Source organism: Buceros rhinoceros, unplaced genomic scaffold, assembly GCF_000710305.1.
Source record: "Buceros rhinoceros silvestris isolate BGI_N320 unplaced genomic scaffold, ASM71030v1 scaffold8529, whole genome shotgun sequence".
Lineage (NCBI taxonomy): Eukaryota > Metazoa > Chordata > Aves > Bucerotiformes > Bucerotidae > Buceros > Buceros rhinoceros.
The window spans coordinates 9,281-28,892 of NW_010429705.1; the positions used below are offsets into that span (position 1 = coordinate 9,281).

The 19,612-nt window shown below is 45.3% G+C and overlaps 1 protein-coding gene across 1 annotated transcript in view; it reads right to left on the reverse strand.

Moving 5' to 3' along the window:
• The window catches only part of NPSR1 (neuropeptide S receptor 1), a 54,308-nt gene that overhangs the window by 8,518 nt on the left and 26,178 nt on the right, over positions 1–19,612 (reverse strand). The window contains exons 3-5 of the mRNA XM_010142741.1: positions 7,140–7,243; positions 6,692–6,785; positions 2,578–2,779 (exon numbers count right to left, since the gene is read on the reverse strand). Of these exons, the coding sequence (XP_010141043.1) occupies positions 2,578–2,779; positions 6,692–6,785; positions 7,140–7,243 (400 nt within the window). The remainder of the gene's footprint in view (positions 1–2,577; positions 2,780–6,691; positions 6,786–7,139; positions 7,244–19,612) is intronic.

Here is a 19,612-nt window from a genome sequence, read left to right on the forward strand (position 1 = left end):
TACACACTGCAGCCACATCAGGTGGATTAGCTTTAAACTCCGGACTGCCAAGAAATTTTAAAGAAATAGATGTCACACCGTGAGGCTCTGTTGTTATATAGATGCATCAGCTGAGACGCTGCAACCTTCAGCTGTATGCTTCAAACTAAAAAACTGTCCTAAAAAACCAGCCAGTTCTTTCCAAACTGTATGGCATTTATTCATAAAGTCTCTGCTGACCTTGCCCTGATGGTAATCCTCTTTTTATGTGGTTTTAGACAATCCTCTCTCTTTCTGAAGAAAATAGTATCACTGACAGCTTGACAGCTAGAAATAGATGGGCACAAAAAATACTTCCCTGCACTAGCGTGCACCAACCCCCCTAGCCCCATTCCTTCTTCCCAGTGCCAGACACCACTTAGAACCTGTCAAAAATTTTACTTTTGCTGTCAAAGCCATGAGAGCATTTGTGCGAGTGTCCCCTAAAACCAGGGCCGTGTTTGGGCAGGCAAAGGGCACCGCTCTGCCCTGTGTCTCCAAGGCCAGTGTTTTAAGTCCCTCTCCTGCCATAAACTTCTTGTGGGAAAGTCACTTAAGGTTAAAGCTGCAAAAATTTTAGGATGCTTTATTCATGTCTCAGCTGTCAGGGCAATCTCACGAAACACCAGTTTCACTGCCTTGCTCTTTCCCCTCGTGTCTTTCTTTGTTGCCTTCTCGCTTCTGGGGATTCACTGTAGAGCAAGCCATGGAGCTGATCTGGTTTGAATGTCGCCCTGTGGCAGGGAGGAGGGGACCATACTGTCAGCAGCTCTGAAAAATTTACGGCTATGTAGCTTGCCTTTTCTGGCCAAACAAGTACATGCGCCGTGTAAGAAGGAGGGGCTCATCTGTAATAGGAAGCGTGTGAATCGGTACGTTTGAGTGCGAAAGGGATGTTCCACACTCCTGTGGGATAACTGATAGTTATTAGTTTTTCCTAAAACACTGAAGATGCTGGCTAGAATGTCCTGATGGCTCGAGAAGATCCCCGACCAAAGTCCTCTTGTAGTAACAGCCAGCCTCAAAGTTTTCTAGTGCCATTTCTTTTCACGGTTGAATTACATTTTGCTGCTTCTGTGAGTGTTTATGCTTTTTGCTGCTGGGGCTGGGCTGCAGACCCCCCACATTTGGATCTACACATTACCAGGAATATTTTTGGTTTATTTAAAACTATCTGGATCTAAGAGACAGGAAAACCTACAAAGATAAATGCTTCTGTCTAGACAGGAAGAGCAATCGGACAACCTGGAAGTAGTTTTTCTCTATTGCTATCATGTTCTCTCTTTAAGGAGAACTTTTAGGGGTTTTGTTATATCTGTCACAAAAATGGAAGGTTTAGCAAAGGGATGCATTATGAGCAAAGTACAAAAAGTGGCCCCTCTCTCTAGGGAACAACATGGCCAATGTTGAATCCGTATCAAAAGTCAGCTAGATGAGTTCAAGCATGCATGGGTTTTATTCTGTCAGAGATAAACTTGTTGCCATTAGAAGCTGCAGAACTTAATCTCTGTGATTAAACGTTAAGAATCTTCAAGGCACAACTCGACTGGAACAGAACTAAAATCATGACGTGGTGTTTACTATTTAGCTTACGCCGGCAGCCCTGTCATTGTCTAGAAAAGACCAGCCCCCCAGCACTGGGGGGAAGTGAGCAGGAAGTTAATAGGGACTCGTGGCTCATCACCTGCGGGAAACGCAGGTGGACCAAGAGAGATGTCCAAGGGACGTGGAAATGTAGCTCCTCTGTCACAGCCTAAACAGTTTGTCACCAAATTATGGGGGAGTCCCAGCAAATCATCTTTGCCACTAAGAAAAGGAGATGGACACCAAGAAATCCTATTGTAAACTTGCTACTGAGAGAGAATAAAAGGGAAAGGGCTCAGAGCAGAAGTCATTGAGGTACTCCTCATGGCTCGATAACTTCTGTTTAACAGCAGCTGATGGCAGAACCCCAGAGGAAGGCAATAAAATTCACTGATCACCTCAGATTACCTCCAAGTAAAATAGATTCTGCTGCAGATCGTCTTTGCGACTTTGGGCAAATCAGTCTCAAAAATTTGCAGCTTTGACTTCCTAATACAAAACGGAATTTTATTTGCATGTGCTTCAGGAGTGGTTGGCAGGTCCAAACACCTGGAGATTTCTTTCCAATCCTGGTAAAGGAATACTCTTCTAGTACTGTGAAGCTTGAGAGCACTTTAAGTTAATTTTATTTAATTAGTGTTAAGCGTGGTTTCCTGTTCTTTTATTAAAATTATGTCTTGTCATAATAGCTGGACGTTCATACTGGATTTGAAAAGATATATTTCAAACCTGAAGCTGTGGAGATAGTGGGCACACTTAGAGATTAAGGGTTTTTTTTTTCAGAGAAAATGTTTTTGGCTATTAATACCACATGGAAAACACCCAGGGCAAGTACAGTGACCTGTGTGTTAAGCGATAAAAAAGTGAAGCAGCGACAAGGCAGGTGTGAAAATGAAATTGTAATGAATGAGTAGAAATTAAAGCATTACGCTGATTACATTCTTGGCAGCTTGTACCACGCGCTTGCTGACTTACCTGATAATGATCAGAGGAATGAAGTACACCAGGAAAGCCACCACCGTCATGTAGGGTATCCAGTAGGAGTCATCAGGCCAGAGAGCCCAGCACTGCACTTCCCCGTTGGAGAGCTGCCGTTTCCCAAAAATAATCAGAGTCGGTATGGAAAACAGGAAAGAGAGGCTCCAGGCCACTCCAATAAGAACTTTCGCCTGTCTTTCTGTGCAACAGAGTCAAACAGATGGTGTTAATGGGGGGTCACCAGGACTGACCCCTTGTAGCAGCACTGATAGAAAGGCAAGGAGGAGGACAAAACTAGGTGAAGAAAGGGAATTTTGGGCTGCTGCTGGTTGATGCTGCAAAGAAGAACCAGGATTTCATCTTTTTCTCATGATTAAACTAGTCTAGTTATGGACTTGTATTTTACATGTTTCATTTAAGGATGCTAAGAGCCCACTGAATGTGAAACGCTGTGAGAAAAGCATTGGCCAGGGTCAGGACATCAGAAACATGAGGCATAAATGGTTCCTCTGTGTCACCAAGACAACATCAGGGATGAATGCGAAGGGCCGCAGGTCTGCCCCGCTGCGTGCTCCTACCCTGGCACAGCAAAGCAGCAGTCAGGAGGAGGACATGGAGACAGAGAAGAAGGAGCCCTCGTACCACAGGTAAGAGAGGAAGGCTGAGACTGGGAAGGGTTACTTAAAACATAAACTAGGTTGGAGCATAGTGGATGTACTGGTGGGGGAAATGTCCTCCTTGGGATGGAAATGAAACGATTTGATGCACCTTGACCTGAGAAAGCTCACAAAACTTTTCCTATCAGTAAAAAGAAAATGTCTCGGGTCAGCATCAGAACAAAACTGAACAATCAGGTGCCTTTAAACTCCAACTGCAACTTTAGTGCCCCAAGGAAACGTGGCCCTGGAGAGCCCGGGTGTCTCCTGCAGTTCTCTGTATCCTGGTGGGGACCAAACCCAGCCCCTATTGATGGACACATGCCCAAGCCATGCTGACTGTGTGACAAGGTAGGTGATGGTGTTCAAGTGCTCAGCCCTATGTTATCTGCCACAAGAGACATTGCCTAGGAAACACTGCTGGACCTCACGGGTGAAGAACAGGAGTTAGAAGCATCCCAAAACACTTGGCAGGTTTGGGCTACTGCTTCTCCTTTGACTTATGGACTTCTCCACTGCCAAGTGGGGAGAACTGGTGGGAAACCAAGTGATGCCTGGTGGCACACACAGAGTTTCTAAGAATCAGTGGGTTGGAGCAAAGAGCCCCAGGGCTTTTGTTTTCCTGAATCTTCACCTTCTGGCTAAAATCCAGGAAGCTCTAGCTGAAAAGTGGGGAAAAGAGCTGCTCTGTAGAGAACCAGTGATTCTCAGACGCAGTTATTCTTCCTGAGTCAGAGTGTGAGGGGAACAGATAAGGACAGATTTTTTTGATCTGGGAAGTTTTAGTGTTGAAATACTTTATTGTCCTACAAAATACCTGAAGTTGTATATGAAATAGAAAATCACTTTTTAAAATATGCATATCAAGAAGAACATCTTTCCCCCCTGAAGCTCAAAGAGCAATTGAAAGCGTGTGGGAGAAACATTCAAAAGGCAATTTTATGCTTTATAAAACATCAGTTGCAAATATTCACTTATTCTGCTCATTTTTAAATGCTAATCACGTTCAGCAAAATACAGTCTTGCTAGTCTGGGGCTTAAGGGAACTCTGATGACATCTATATAAGTGAGGGTGTTAGATTAAGTCTATAAATATTGCACAGGCAAAGGAGAACTGTAAAGTTTCCCAAAGCATAACGGAACAAACTTAACAAAAGGAGGAATAGGAGTAAGTTTCACAAAATATTTCCTGGCAGAAAGGGCTTTTCGATTCCGAGCTAGTTACTTAAACTACGTAAGTACAAGCCTCAGTGGAGCCCACCTCTCTGTTTCTAAGGGGGAAAGATCATTCTTTATTTTTAAATATTTTTTATACTTTATTTTTTTTCCCCTGTGCAGCGCTGTCTCTTAGTTTGAAGAGAAGTGAGCGATTTGGGCTGGGCAAGAGTGGTGTTTTATCTTCATGTTTTATAAAACATTATCTGCAACGTTAATTTATTCTTGTTTCTAAATGTCCTTTGTGTCTGGTAGAATATGCCACTGAGAGCGTCTAGATAAGTAGATATTTGTTTTATCAGACTAATGTTAGTTGGCTGCCTCACGAGCAGAGCTTTTTTATGCTGTTTTTTGTAAACATCTCATATGCGCTAAACATCAGCAAATCATATAACTAGAACTATATCAGTTATAAGGAGAATCAAATAAATAACAGCTTTTGAAAGATGATATTCTATTCAGGCTGTCTCAGTATTGTCCTTTAAAAACAATATTGCTCATTAAATGGAGAGTTTTTCACACTAGGGTGGTCAAGCCTAACTAACACCCAGGGTTGGAGAGGGAATCTCAGTTGTGAGCTCTGACACTGACCCTCCTAAGGACATTTTCATGCCACCATCCTCTTTGTTTCTGCCACCCACGTGAAATACCCAATGTGTCATCAGCAATGGCAAAGTTTTGTCAATCTCTTTGTTCTCTGTCTCCAGAACAGCCAAGAAGGCATTTCAAAAGCCCACCCCACGCTACACCTCTGCCAAGGATACCTGGGTGCAAGAGGCCAATGTTCATGCATATTCCAGGAAGTTGCTATGGTAAATATACCCTTCTAGATCCTTCTTTTGGATTTACAGCTGCCTCTTTTTTCCCTTTGAACACGGTCTTTGCTTGTCCATCGGTCTGTAGCCAGCCCTTGTCAGAGGCAGGAGGGTTTTGTCAGCAGAGGCTCGTGGCCTCTCCTGCCCACCCCAGAGCTGCATCAGGCTGATGGCTCTGCAGCCCCTTGACTGGGTGCAGTGTTTGCTCTTCTCCAGTCTTAAAAAGAAAAAACTTTCTGGTGAAGGTATAGAAAATGGGCCCGAGTGAAAAGAAAGGCTTTTATAAAGATTTGAGGTCAGCTGATGTTTTGGGGTTCCAACTCCAAAATGCTTTGCAAAGATTATCCACAAACCCTCCACTAAGCCCAGGCAGTGGTTTAAGGAACGCTGCTTTTCCTGTACTCTGTGTGAAGAAGAAATGCCTGTGGGTCTGTCTCACAGCCTGCCCTGCTCACCCAGCAGGATGTTGAGCTCCCCCCTCCCCAGTGCAGTGTTGGCAGGAGCTGCAGAGCTCACCGTGCCTCCCAAAGCCTGCTGAGAAAACCTTGATATCAATCCCCCGGGTCTGAAAAAGTTTGTCTGCACGCTGGGGAATATGAGGCTAAATTTCACACAAATATTTGAAATTTTCAGACCTTAACATCTGCCAAAGCTGCACCACTGCCTGGGCTGTGATTGATTTGTAGGTTTTCAGGCCAAAAAGCACCATTAATGTGATCCCCTGAATGGAGCGGGCTCTCAAAAGCCGCCATCATTGTACCAAAACAAGAATATTGGTGTCTCGTTAAAGCACATCTTCCAGACCTCACGGTCCTTTTAACTGTTACCCTCCCTCCTCACCTGCTATTTCTGTTTATTCACACAGTGAATTAATGTCCCACTTTAGGTTCTGTAGGACAGAAACCGTGTTCTTTAAACTGAACTGCTAAGCAGCCAGGATAATATTTAGCCTTGCAACAATAACAAATAGAAGAGATTATAAGACGTGACAGATATCCAAACTTCTATGCTATAGCTTTTGAAGGTCTCTTATCAAACTATTGTAAGAATTCTCACTCTCTATCTATTTTAGTGTGAATAAATAGACAAGAGAGATGTTGCAGCTCCTAGAGTCAGTTCAGTTGTGTGAGGAATAGCTTTTGCCCATAACAACCTTCTCAAAATGCTAGAAGACAATTAAAACCTCCATACTCCTTAAATGTCATTTCATTGTTTACTAATGCAATGCTTATAAAAACTGCTGAGGGCCAAGTGCAGCTTAATAAATCTTGAAACCACAGAGCCTTTGCCATTTGGAAAACTGTAGCGGAGTCCAAATGCTGCTATAGCACGAATAAATAATGCATGGCAACAGGCTAAGAATTTTGAAGCTAAAACACCATCCAACAATATCCACAGCCACAGCAAGGTCAGAAATTCTCTTACCTCCTTGCAAGAACTTCATGGGGTAAACTATGGCATGATACCGGTCTATGCTTAGTGACACAAGGACGTAAGTCGAGGCATAGAGAAGGACCACCTGGAGCAGAAGGTATAGGAGAGAGCAGCTGAGGGACTTTTAGTGAAGAAAACAATGTCAGTGAGAACACTGAACTAAGAGTATTTGAAAAGTTTTACTGAAAAAAAGAAAAAAAACCCCACAACCCTGTAATTTCACCCAGATATTTGTCCTTTATCTTTACAAAAAAAAATTAAGATTCAACACGCTCTAATGAAAGGCATTTCAGCTTTAAATTAAATAACTTTAATTTTCAGCATTTAGCACTTCTGATGCTAGAAAAATGTCTATATAGTATTTTTGTTGGGATTGATTGCTGTGGGGACACAAAGCCACGCGAGCTTGGACTTACAGGCCAGCTTGAGGTTTCTATACCTGGAAGTAGCGAACGACTCTGCAAACGATATCAGGAGCCATGAAATCTCCAGTGTAGCGCCAAATGATGTCAGTCATTATATTTATGAGTCCCGTGAATGAATCTGCAAAGAAAATTAACTGGGAAGGCATAAAAAGAAGTAAACAGCTGACAGCAGGTGAGCCACAGAGGCAAGTATGACCCTTAGGATGACCCAGGCTTGCAGGCAGCCACAGCGTGACGGGTCAGCTCAGGATGCTAAAGGAGCTGGGAAAGCCTCAGAAGACACTTACAGTTTTGTATATTTGTTTTCTTGCTCTCTTAACACCAATCCATTCAGACAGACAAGGCAAGATGCCTCTCAGCGTTGGAGCCTACAGCTGGTTTCTCACGAGCGTGACTTGCCACTGCCCTCTGGGCTGTGCTTCGGCCCGGCTGGCGCTGCAGGCGGGTTGGCTGAGCACCCTTACGGTGCTTTTTTCTCTCCTTTGCTTATAAAGGGATGCGAGCTGACCAGCTGAGACGGCCACATCAGCCCTAGGCTGGATGCAGGTCCTGGTCGATACACACACCTATACCAAAGACGCCTAAAATCAACAATTTCACTTTTTTGAGTTGAGCTGCATAAAAAATCATCTGTGAGTGTTAATGCCACATAAAACATCTAAACATTTCATGCTTATCCGTGAGGGACGTGGAGAGGACTGACTGCCTGGTGTGCCAGATCCTGCAGTGTGCTGGGCTCACTGCCACCTGCTAAGGGCCCCCAGGTTTTCCATGAGGTGCCAATAAAATACTGCATTGGAGAAGCTGTAGGTTAGTGTCTAAGTGCATTGGCTTGATCCCAGCTGTGCCAAATATTGAACTATTTAATGCTCTTTTTTCTTTGTCTTTGATTTCACTGAAAAAAAAAAAGCCTCCTGTGAAAGCACCCGAGGTGATACCCAAATGCTACTGAAGTTACTGGAAGTTTTGTCAGGATTTTATTTGCAAACTCAATTATTTAATGACTAACCCTGCCCTGTCAGCTTAAAATTAACCTACTTATGCCTGTACTTTTGCATTCACCAAAATAAATACACCTCAGGCTGAGAAAATCTGAGGAGATATTCCAGCCTTTGTTCTGCTTCTTATTGAGCGCTCACGGCGATTCAAGCTTGACAAAGGAATTGTAGAAGCTGGTACTGCTGTCGTACGTATGGGCAATACGAAGTTTTGTCTTTAAAACCAAGATAATAAAAAAGTTCTCTCCCTGTAGGACAGGATAAACGTTTTAAGTGCCGCTCGTGGAAGAAAATGTGCGTCAGTGCAGCGTCCTGCCACTCTAAGTAACGCAGCGTGTTGCTCTTCTTGCACAGGTACCACAAAGGGAGAGACCAGCTTGGGAAAACATTGTGTTCGTTTTGCCACTACAAAACCAAGTAATACAAAGAAACAGCTTCAATCCATTTTTAAAAAATTCAGAGCAGAGAGGCAAACTGCTTTGTTTTGATAGCACCAATTTACATGTTTGGAAACCATCCCTGAAGTTTACTGTGATGAAGGCAGCCTAACCCTCCTATCTGAAGATTTTGGGTTGAAACGTTTGCTTTTGAAAACAAGATACTTCAACAATTTAAAAACATATTTTTTGGAGCGGTAAACAGTTTCAATCACTATTTCCAAACAAACAGGTATGGATTTGGCAAAATTAGTTTCTCTGAAGCACTTTGAAATTACAGGAATCCCAGGTACTTCCTGCTGGAAACTAAGATCACAGCTTAATGCTGCAGAAGAAGCAACCTGTCTTGTTTCACTGGAAAACTGGGATTATTTTTTCTGAATCCGTAATCCTGCATGTCCTCCTTTTCTTCAATCCTTTATCGCCTCTTTTTCTTCAAGGCTCAGTTAAAATTAAATTAGAGCAGAAATACCATTGCTGTTGTGCATAACTACACCACCTCCCTCCTTACAACCTCATAATTCAATTAATTCTGGTTTGCTCTTTCCTCTCCTGGTGTTTCCCAACCTTGTTTTCTCCCTCTTCTCTCTTCCCCTGCCTCCAGAGGGAGGCTGGATCAGAGGTGACTTCCAGAAGGCCCCTCTGGTCTCACACCTGTCCAAAGCAGCAGAAAACCTAGGTTTGAAACCTTATGTTAAATGTTGCTCCTTGATGAGGATGATGGGGCAAGGGATGATTGTGCCTCTGATGAGTATAGTGGCTTTGAGACTTTATTGAAAGGATTGTAGGTGTATATAATTAAGATAGTCTTCAGAGAAACCACAGTTTCAAAAAAACCCACAAGTGTTTCAAAAAGTGAAGCACATCCAGTGGTTCAAACCCATCCTTTACTCCTGAATTATTGATTCATAGTCTCCCTCTCTCCAGTAATTAAATATTCATTGGTTTAAAGTAATACATGTCAATAGAAATTCACCTCAGGGTATCCTCCAGCTTTTGATGATCTGAGCATCCACCAGGCAGGTAAATGGGGGTTCAGCTTCTCTCCTGAGGAGGAGGGCGTGGGGGCTGCCCTCCCTCCTACCCATCTCAGAGCTTTCTAGAGGAAAGGAGGAAGAAGGCAAGGCACCTCAGCTGTCTCTTCATTTCCTCTTCTCACCACCATTTTGCCCTCCCTTCGCAATGCGTTAGCAGAGTGCTTTGGAAGTGCATCTGGCAGGTGAGGTGAGGTCCTAGTGGTCTCCAGGATGCCAGGTGCAGAGCTGCCTGCTTGGTGTAAAAAATTTGAGCAGGCCTGTAGCAGTGCAGACAGTCTGGCTGCTTGCACAAGCTCCTGATGAAGATCAGGGCGCTGCCCCCCCAGGATTAGCTGGTGCCTCGGAGGCTGGGCTCCGTTAGCTGCTCCTGTCTGTGCTCAGTAACTGCAATGGCCACAGCTCACACTGACCCGTGTGGGACAAAAGGAGCCCTGTCAGGGAACCCGGCTGCAGTTGGTCCTCTTTGGAGCAGCAGGTGGTGCAGTCGGGGACTCTCCCCTGGATCAGGACATTTATCTGAGGATACTTCCTGGGACTCCTCTTGGATCAGGATGATTGTATCTCCTGGGACTGACAGAGCCCCCAGTTGGTGAGTGACCCTTTCGGTACCCTTGAGTGGGAGATTCTCCTTTGTCTGAGTGAGGGTGTGCACTTGGTGGTTCATCTTCCTTAGAGAGTGTGCTTTATTGTTCAGGAATTGTTGTGCAGTGGTATATTCCCAACTGACATCCGATGCTGAAAGTAATTTTGATCAGTTGGAGTGTCGGGAATCTTTGATTGCAATAAATACCCGGGTTTTGGGTAGCTGCTGCTGTCTGTTCTGTGGCTGCCTCCACGTTATTGGCACAGTCGGCAGGGAGTTGACCGAGGAATCATCATGGTGGCACAACTCTGCCTTTTCCCCTAGATACAGAATAGGACAGGAAGAGGTGGTCTGACCCTGTGGTGGTCATTAAAAGGCTGGAAAAAAGCCCTGTGAGGTTTTGGGGTGGTCGGATCGAGGGGCTGTGTGTGCCATCCTGGGTGCTTGTTCAGTGCAGGTGCAGGAACATTCCAAAACCTTGGAATCAAAAGTAGATTATTTGGAGAGAGAATTGAGGAGAAGAAAGGAACTGATGTGTATGCTTGAGCTTTTGTTAGCACAGACAAAAGTCGCCCTCAATGCTGTTGTCCAAACTGAAAAGTTAATCAGGGGCGCAGACCCCGAGGGTTCGGAAGAGGACACATGGGTGGATACCGGTGAAAATCGTTGTGATGAAATGGAGACATTAGAGGAAAAGACGGTGCATTAATAAAAGAGAGAGAAATACGGGGCAGCATGGCAGCAGCCCCCGGACCTGTGTCCTCACGTCCTGGTCGGGGTCTGAGCTCAGTGAGCTGCACGGCAGGTTTTCGCTGGAGGTGGGAGAAACGGGAACTGAATATTTGAAAAGTGGCTTTAACTGGAGGGGATCGGGGACTGCTGAGTGATGACAAAGCCTTAGGATTTTGGGTTTCCGGAGTGTTTCTGAACGACAGGCTGCCAGGCGAACAGTCTGTCACGTCCCCAGTTGGCCGTTGGCATCCGGGCAAAGTATGAGAGAGGGGATGGAACCGGGCGTCGGGGGGTCCCGAACCTCCTCGGACCGCTCCTTGAAGGACTACCGGACGCTTTAAAGATACATGTCCAGGCTCAGAGGAAGGATCCGCCCGCACCCGTGGGCACTTGGGCAGAGATATTATGCATTACAGTCACCCACGGGTGGGAGATAGGATGGGCTGGCGCATCCGACCAGTCGCCCGTCGCAAACCCCATCCCGACCCGCCCCCGCGCCGGGAGGCAGAGCCCTCCCGAGGTACCTACGATCCGGAGGGAACGACCGGCGGCAAAAACCGCAGCGCCGGGTGTATCTCGGGCGGTGTCGCACACAATATCGTGTTATCCGCCCAGGAGCCGCGTGCGGAGTGTCCGGAGCCGCGGGGTGGGGCAGTGCTGGCACTGGGACCCTGCGCGCTCCCGCACTGCTGCAGCCTAACGCCGCCGGCGCTCCCCAGTGCCCCCAGCCCGCGGCAGCGGTCAGAGACCTGGAGAGAAGAACCGCACCCTCCGCTCACAGTTCTCCAGTCTGCCCAGTTTGTGAGCCTAAGAGGCGGGGTGGCAGTTAACAACTGATTATGGCGAATTGAATAATAAGCCCAAGTCCCTGAGAGCTGCTGCCCTGAGCATCACTTCAGCAGTCCCTGCAATCCAGGCAGCCTCCTGCTCACCGGTGGCTGCTTTAAGGATGCTGTCCCAGAGCGAGAAAGGCAAATCCCAGTTTGCCTTTGCCTGGAGGGAACACAGCGCACCTTATGCTGAAGCCCGAGGCCAGCTTTGTGTTTTCTTGCAGGATAATGGATTCCCCCTGATGCTTCTGCTGACCAGGACCTGGACCACAACGTGGTGGTGAAGACAGTAGGATTCACCTGAGTGATGGACTGGCATTCTCCTACCCACTGATGAGGTTGTGGGGTGGGGATGGAATTGTACTACGCTAAGGAAGAAAAAAGGAAAACTGTACTGTGCTATCCAGGGGAAACTGTCAAATATAATGCTCGGCAAAAGACTCAGAAGCAATTGTGGCAGCACTGGGAACTGTTCGACTGGAAAATCTTTAACATGTCAGGTTTTCTTGGTCAGGGTGGTTATAATATTGTAATACCTCAAAGTCTGAGGAGACACAGAAGCCACAGGGGAATGAGCTTTCTCTTCAGCTGATGCTCCAGGGATTAACCCTCACACACCCCACAACATGCAGCTGCGAGTCAGTGCTCAGGTTAAGGGACTATGGAGGGGTTTACTTGGCTGAAGCAGGCTTCTCCCTCCAAAAGCACAGTGTGGCTAACAGCTCCATCTTCATCACGCTACGGGTCTGGTCCTGCTGCGCAGCATTACCTACCAGTACAGATACAGCCTTAAATACTTCAGGAGCTTTAAAATGACAACACGGAACTGTCTTTCCCTTGAAAGCCTTTGAGAACCAGACCAAGTTTTCTCACTCCTTTCTGCCCATTCCAGAGGGAGTTTGCTATCGCATCTCTTCAAAGGGCCAGCCTCTCTCAGTCTGACCCAACTGCACACCTTCAGGGGATTTGTCATGCAGACACAGGTTACTTTACATGGGGCAAGCCAGTAAATAATGTGATCAGACAGCATGTGAGAAAAATGCAGAAAACTGACAAATTGCAGCGAAGAATTTAAGCTACTGCTCCTTGCTGTGTACCCTCTAATCTCTTGTTCCAGTGCATTAGTTTCTGTTAACATCTATTACGCACATCTCGTCAGCTAACTGGTTACCCCTCTGCTAAGCATACACGCAACAATTAAGCACATCCACCAATTAGTAGCACTTCTTGCCCTGAAAGTCATAGTATGGTTTGGGTTTGAAGGGACCTTTAATGTCACCCAGTCCAACCTGCCTGCAGTGACTAGGGACATCTGCAACCAGAGCAGGTTGCTCAGAGCCCCATCCCGTCTGGCCGTTTCTTTCTTTGCATCTTCTCCCATCCACAAGTAGCTGGTGCAAACATTTGTTAGCGATTTAGACAATGAATGTGCTGCTCATTATTCTGCTCATCACAGCTACAATAGTTAGACTTTTTTTTTTTCCACGCCTTCACAGCATTGCTTTAGCCTACAAAACGCCTTTCACAGAAAGCCCCACTGTGCCAGTGCTGTAAATCTGATACTTAGGTCATGAGTTACCAGCGGAGATTTAGTCACTGGTAGACAAGTCCTCCTCACCTCCTTCTCATCGTCTCAGATGCAATTACAGCCAGTGTCCTGACATCCCCATTCGTCATGTAATTTGAATCACTGTAGTAGAGTTTAGTGTTTAGAAACCAGCTGATTCCAGTGATGTGATCGCAGCAGATCACACGTTCCCTGGTTGATTTTGGCAAGCCTACACCTCGATGGGTGTCACTGGATTACATCACCGACGTCCTAAGTGGTAAATGTCAGGTATAGGAAACCAGCCTGACCCATACACTGCTCTAAACCGTGGTCTCCTCATTACTGCGTGTATCCTCACTGCTCCTTTACTAAGCTGGTGGCTTGCATCTTAGATACACGTGTTCTTTATTGACGAACAGTCCTGGGCCTAATGGCACCAAGCTCATTCCTGAAAACAGTGCTGATCAGCCTTAGTGCCCCTGCTGCCTTAGTACTATTCTTTCTTTTTTTTTTTTTTTTTTACAATGTAGTGCTGTGTGTACTGTAGTTCTGTGTCTGCATTGCTAGGCAACTCTGTGGTTATAGGCTCGTTTAATTCCTCAGAAAAATAGGCAGAAAATCAATTAATGACATATATTCTCTTTTGATAGAAAGTAAAAATGCCAGGAAGTGACAGTTTGTGACTTTAAACATATATTCACAAAATGATGAGACGAAATGATCCCTTGTTGAAGAGGAGATGAGGCACTAGTGTGGTGGAGATGGTAGCAGATTGCTCTTGAGGGGAGGTGGAGTTTCTATAAACTAGCATAGAAGAAAAATTCCATGAGACTTAGGTAAGGAAAAGTAGAGGGAGGTAGGAGGGGTGCCAGGGGTACAGAGGGAGGGAAATATGGCCTGTTGAGCCACCCTCACACTTTCACCCTTTGGTAACCTATTCATGCTCTTAGCAATTCCTCCAGGTGCGTTGCTCTGAGTTTGTGGTTGTTTGCAGCCCCTTGCTCCAGCACTGCAGAACATCCGGGCATGATGTTGGAGATGGGGCTAATGTGGGGGATGGCTGGTACCCCCAGGGGCTGCCATGAACCCACCCACCTGGAATTTAATGCTTTTAGAAGTGTTGATATGGAGCAGACGTGGTTCTGCAAGGATCCCAGCTCTAGGCCAGAGCATCCCTAGCAAAGGGAGGGGAGAAGTGCAAGCCAAAATCTGGGGTGTGCTGAGCTTTTGTGGGGAATCAGCAAGCACATCCACGAGCACTTGCTCTGCTGCAGCGCTTGTGCTGGAACTTTGCCACATGTACCAATGATGTGTACGACGCCACTCTTGTGTTTTCTCCTTCAGGCCTGGCAGCCTGGAGCAGAACACAAAATGTAATGGATAAAACAAAATCCACCTGAACATTTTCAAGAGGAAACTGCTCGGTTCCCCTGTTAAAGTTACACGGAATCTTTTTTCAGTGGCAGAAGTGATGCTTTTTTTCTCTTTTTGCCTCATAGGAAGTGACAGAAAATTTTGTTGCGCTAAGCATTTTATTTACTTATTGCATTTCTTAACGTTTCCTCTCTGAGGTGGCCCTCCTCCTGAGGTGAGGCAGGCTCTGTTAGACTAGATGGTCTAAGTAAGTGGTGGATGCAGCCCCATTCCAGCCTCACTCCAGAGCTCGTCCAGGTTGAAAGATGAAGGGCTGAGAAAAGCATGTACTGCACAATGCCACCCTCTTAAAAAACAGTGCTTACAGGAAAGCTGGAGAGCAAGTCCCTAGGAATTAAAATTCAACACACCTTGCCACTGTGAAGGGCATTAAAGTTTTGTTTAATTTGCCTTTATTAATAAATGTCTTCCTACCATTCCTTCCCATCCCACCCTTGTTGGGTGGGTACAGCTGGAGAGGCACAGGGGGCTGGACTGAACCAGCAGTGCTGCAAGAGGGAGCACAGCACCCACCAGAACAGGACAGGATGTCGGGAACAGCAGTGACATGTCAAATGCAATGAAGGGTGAGCATGGGGGAGGACTTGGCTTGTAATGCCAGGTCATGCACATCGGCAGTGGTTTCAGTCAGTCAGAAAAAACAGGTTCTTCCTGCAAAGGTGAAGAAGTGATGGAGAACAGTTTTCTGGGGATATCAGGGTGCATAGTGAACCCATCAGGAAAGTAAAGGCAACCGATTTCCATTCAAAAGCCCCATCTGCCAATACCGTGGTTCGCTTGGCAGTTCCCTGTACGGGAGATGTGTGGGGGCAGATTAAGTTGATGATAATTCTGAATGTTTGGACAAAGCTCCCACTTCCCATCTTGTGTTACTTACACAAAGATGAGACCTATTAGATCTCAGATCATTATTTTGTTGTATGCAGTTGCTCAGTGGGAGGTTCTGTGTAAAGAGAGAAATTTTTTCTGAACAGACTGCACAGAATCAGCAGAAAAGGGTTTCGCACTAGGGTTTGAAGAGTGGACAAAGAGTTTCAGCAGCTGTTTACACAACAGGTAACAGCAAAACTGCAGAAGCCATAGGTTAAAGTTCCTGTTTTATTAAGTCCCGTGGCTGTAGGTTTTGAAATAGGAAACAAGCTTCTCTAGATCCTTCCCCAACATCATGTATGTAGTTTCTTTCATTATTTCCTCTGAATCCTCCTCACTGATCCTTTTTGGCAACCCTTTACCTCAAGTATTTTAAGGATTGCGTGTTCTTATCTTGGTCACAACAGCAGCTGTATGATTATTCTCATCTTAAAAATGTTGACTATCCTGGGAATGCTTTTTGTGGGTGTAATGCAGGCATTCTGGTCATTACAGGCACTGAATACCTGCACTTCTTACAACCCTGTCTTGGTAGGCTCTGATACTGTTGGTGTAGAAACTTTAGTCTAAGTAGGAATGGTAAGAACAAAATCTTCCTTCCTCCCTTGCAGCAAACTGCAGATCAGATTCCCATGATGCTCATCAGTGATACTGCATGCTGCAGCTCAATTTTTGTCCAACCGTAGGCTTACAATTACAGGACATTAGAAGAAGGATCATTCCCATTTTCATACCTGCTTTTTCTCCCCTGGTGTTTGCTGATAGCACGAACAAAAGCACACTGGTAAGACTGGAGAATTGCCTTGTAAAATCATCACGTGGAAAAGGTAGCGCGCGCAAGAGTATACTGAGCTGCTTTCCATTAAGCATGCTGCAATGCCAGAACAGGCTGAAGATTTCATTACACGGTCTGGATCTCAGTCCTAAAATTGGGCTGAACTTGGCCAAAATGGAATTCTCTTGGTAGGTGAGGAAACGCAGGATGAAAATTCTGGGTGTTTTGTCCTACAGCCCTTTGGAAAGGTGGGGAAAATTGTTCTGTTGCTGGTGGCACGATCTAACTCCAGGTAGTAAATAAATACCACTACTTTAACATGCAAGAAGGGGACAGAAAAAAATCCCTGCCTTCTTAATATGGCTTTTTGTTTCGGTCCTTTCTGGTGCATGCAAAAGCTCTTTCCAGCATAATTTCCATTCGATTGCAATTAGAAATGCTGCAGTACAGATGATGGACTAAAAGGCGATAATGATGTATCCGTACATCTGATGTCAAAAGTTTGAAATTATGTCTTTTAATGGAAGCTAATGAGATCCTAAACCATGATTCTGAGGAAAGCATAGTCAGTATGGCCATACCGCTGGCCGCACCGCGCTTGTGCAGTCCTGTCGCTCAACATTTACCGCCAGCGTGCGAAGCAGCCAGGTAGGAAACTGCGCTCCTACTTTCATTTATCGACAGAAGTCAAACTCTCACATAAAGTAACTGTAAAATAAGTGTCTCCTCTGTCAGACGACAATCCTGTCTGTACTCTCGGCAGGGAATCAAGGAGGAATCCATAAAATCTAGTGTTTTCCAAGCAATTCAGCAATTCAGAAAGGAATCCACTTCCCCCCTTAAAGCTGAAATGTTGGACCCAAGGGATTACACAGCTTGGCTGCCAAGGACCTTCTATTAAAAACAAAACCAAATGTGGCACAACTGTCATTAGGATTTGAATGTCTGAAACATAAAATGTAATCAGTCCTTCAGGACCACAGTAGCTGTCAAAACAAGAATTAAGCCTTCCTATAAACCAATATGAGTTGACACAGCAAAAGCCGACTGCTGCCGATCTGAAAAACACAGAGTTCTGTCCATTGGCTGCATATTTAGAGTTACTACTGGGACACAGGAAAGGTTATAAAAATATCATCCATCCTAATGTCTGCTTTTGCTCTGGGGCCCCAAAGAAAACCCTGCGTTCACCTTTTGCCCTCCATGTTTCCCTGTGCCACGCTGTGTGTGCTGAGCGTGATAGGAATATAAACCCGACTGTTCTTCTGGCACTCTGCCTTCTCCAAAAAATGGGTTGCTTTGAAGAAAGACACTTCTGAAAAGATGCACTGAACAGGACCAGCGTTTTGCCAGCCAAACTTAGAGATGCTGCTGCTCCTCTGTTTTCCCAAAGCACCTTATTAATACAAGGAAAGGGTGTGCCTTTGTCACTGTGGCACAGCTGTGGCACAGCATCAGGCGTTTGTTGGCATGGCCAAGTCAGACCTCTCTGAGAGCGCTGGGTGCACGCTCCTTCCGTAGGGTCACAAAGAGTTCAACTCGAGACTGATACGAGGGCACACAGAGCCTTGCTACAACGGAGTCAAAGGTTTCCCACCAGCATCAAGGGTCTTTGGATGAGATGTGGGTTTTGGTTTGAGGGCTAAGCCAGCCAGCAGCTGCCTTGAGGTTGCAATCCCAGCTCAAAACCGAAACCGCAGCATGCTAAAATCTGAAAGGAAATGAGTTTTTAAGTAATGTCTGGCTTCTCTTCCTGACCAAAAAGATCTGGGTGTCTTTGAGGTGAACAGGAATAAATTCGGATTTTCCCTGCAGGTAATTCAGTGAGATTGATGAGTGTCAAGAGTGTAAACAACAGCTCATTTAAAAGCTAAAAAGCAATTTACTTGTGCTTTTTCAGCATCCAAGCAAAGTTCTCCTGAAGTAGTGAATGAAAACGAACTTCTGTGAATTTACAATTCACACCAAAAACGTAACTCTGTGGGGAAAGCTTCATGCAGATAGAAGTCTCTTTCTCCACTTCTAGAGCAAAGAATGGTCAGCCAAGAAGACGTGAATATTTTTAGCAAACTTTTGGGAGAAATGGGTAACGCGAGCCACAGACTGTATAAATCCAGCAATCATCTGATGAAATTATAACATCACTATGTTTTCAAGAACATTTCCTGCGAAGCATAGAAAATACATTGTGGAAACATTGTTTGTGGAAAACAGGGGTAACCTGCCAAGGCACTTATTTGCAAATGTATTTGATAAACTAATGAGTGCGTTTAATGATACACTAACGAGTTTAAGGCTTTGGAAATACATTTGAAAATGTATGATGCTATCTTGCAAGATAGTCCATTCATTTGTGACATTGCAGGATGATCAAATTAGTCCCGAGCAAGAGCAAAATATTTCCTTTTGTGGCATTATCTGCACACAAAGAGGTCCAATAAGGGAACTCAAAACCATTTCCTTTCCCTTTCAAATTTGCATTGACATTATAAACCATGTAAGTGAAGTACAGAGTTATTTAAAAGCGTACCTGCAAGGGGTACGGTTTTGGAAGCGCTGCTTTGTTTTTCTGATGGATCTTGTTGAATCAATTTTTTCCAGTCTATTTGTATTAGCTGGGTAGAGCGTTCGCAGAAACGCAATTGTGTATTGTAATTTCACTTTGATCACAGTCATTTTCTTTCTTGCATTTCCCAGGCAGTCTTCTAGAAAATACAGCAGTAATGGTATGCAGCAGTGGATATTGAACTGCTTGCAAACCACTCAGGCAGCTCATAAAAACATTATTAAAAGGCAAATGCCCTTTGTGCTCGTAACTTCTAAACTACGCAAGCTGAAGTGCTTTAACACTTCTAATGCATTCTAATATATTGGGATGTGCTCTGCTGGAGGTAGTGCCGTGGTTTTCCAGCTGACAGCTTGTGCTCTCCTGTTAGTCACCAGTTTGATTTGACTCTGACTTTCCCTCCTTCAGTTCAAGAAGACGGCTCTCTCAGCATGGTTTGCTGGAAAGCTCAATGACTGGCAGGTGGCACAAATATTATCCCTGGGGTCATCTCGCATCTCCTACAGAAGGAAGCTTTTCGGGACATGCTGAAGCATCTCCCTGTTACAGGGAGGGTCCTCCTAAACTTTGGAGGCTCTGGAGATGCTGGGTCCTGCTCAGGTGCTCTGGCTCACCTGATAATGTGAGTCTGTCCCAAAAACTGGGGCTCTGGGAGAGCTGGGAAGGCAGTAGAGGG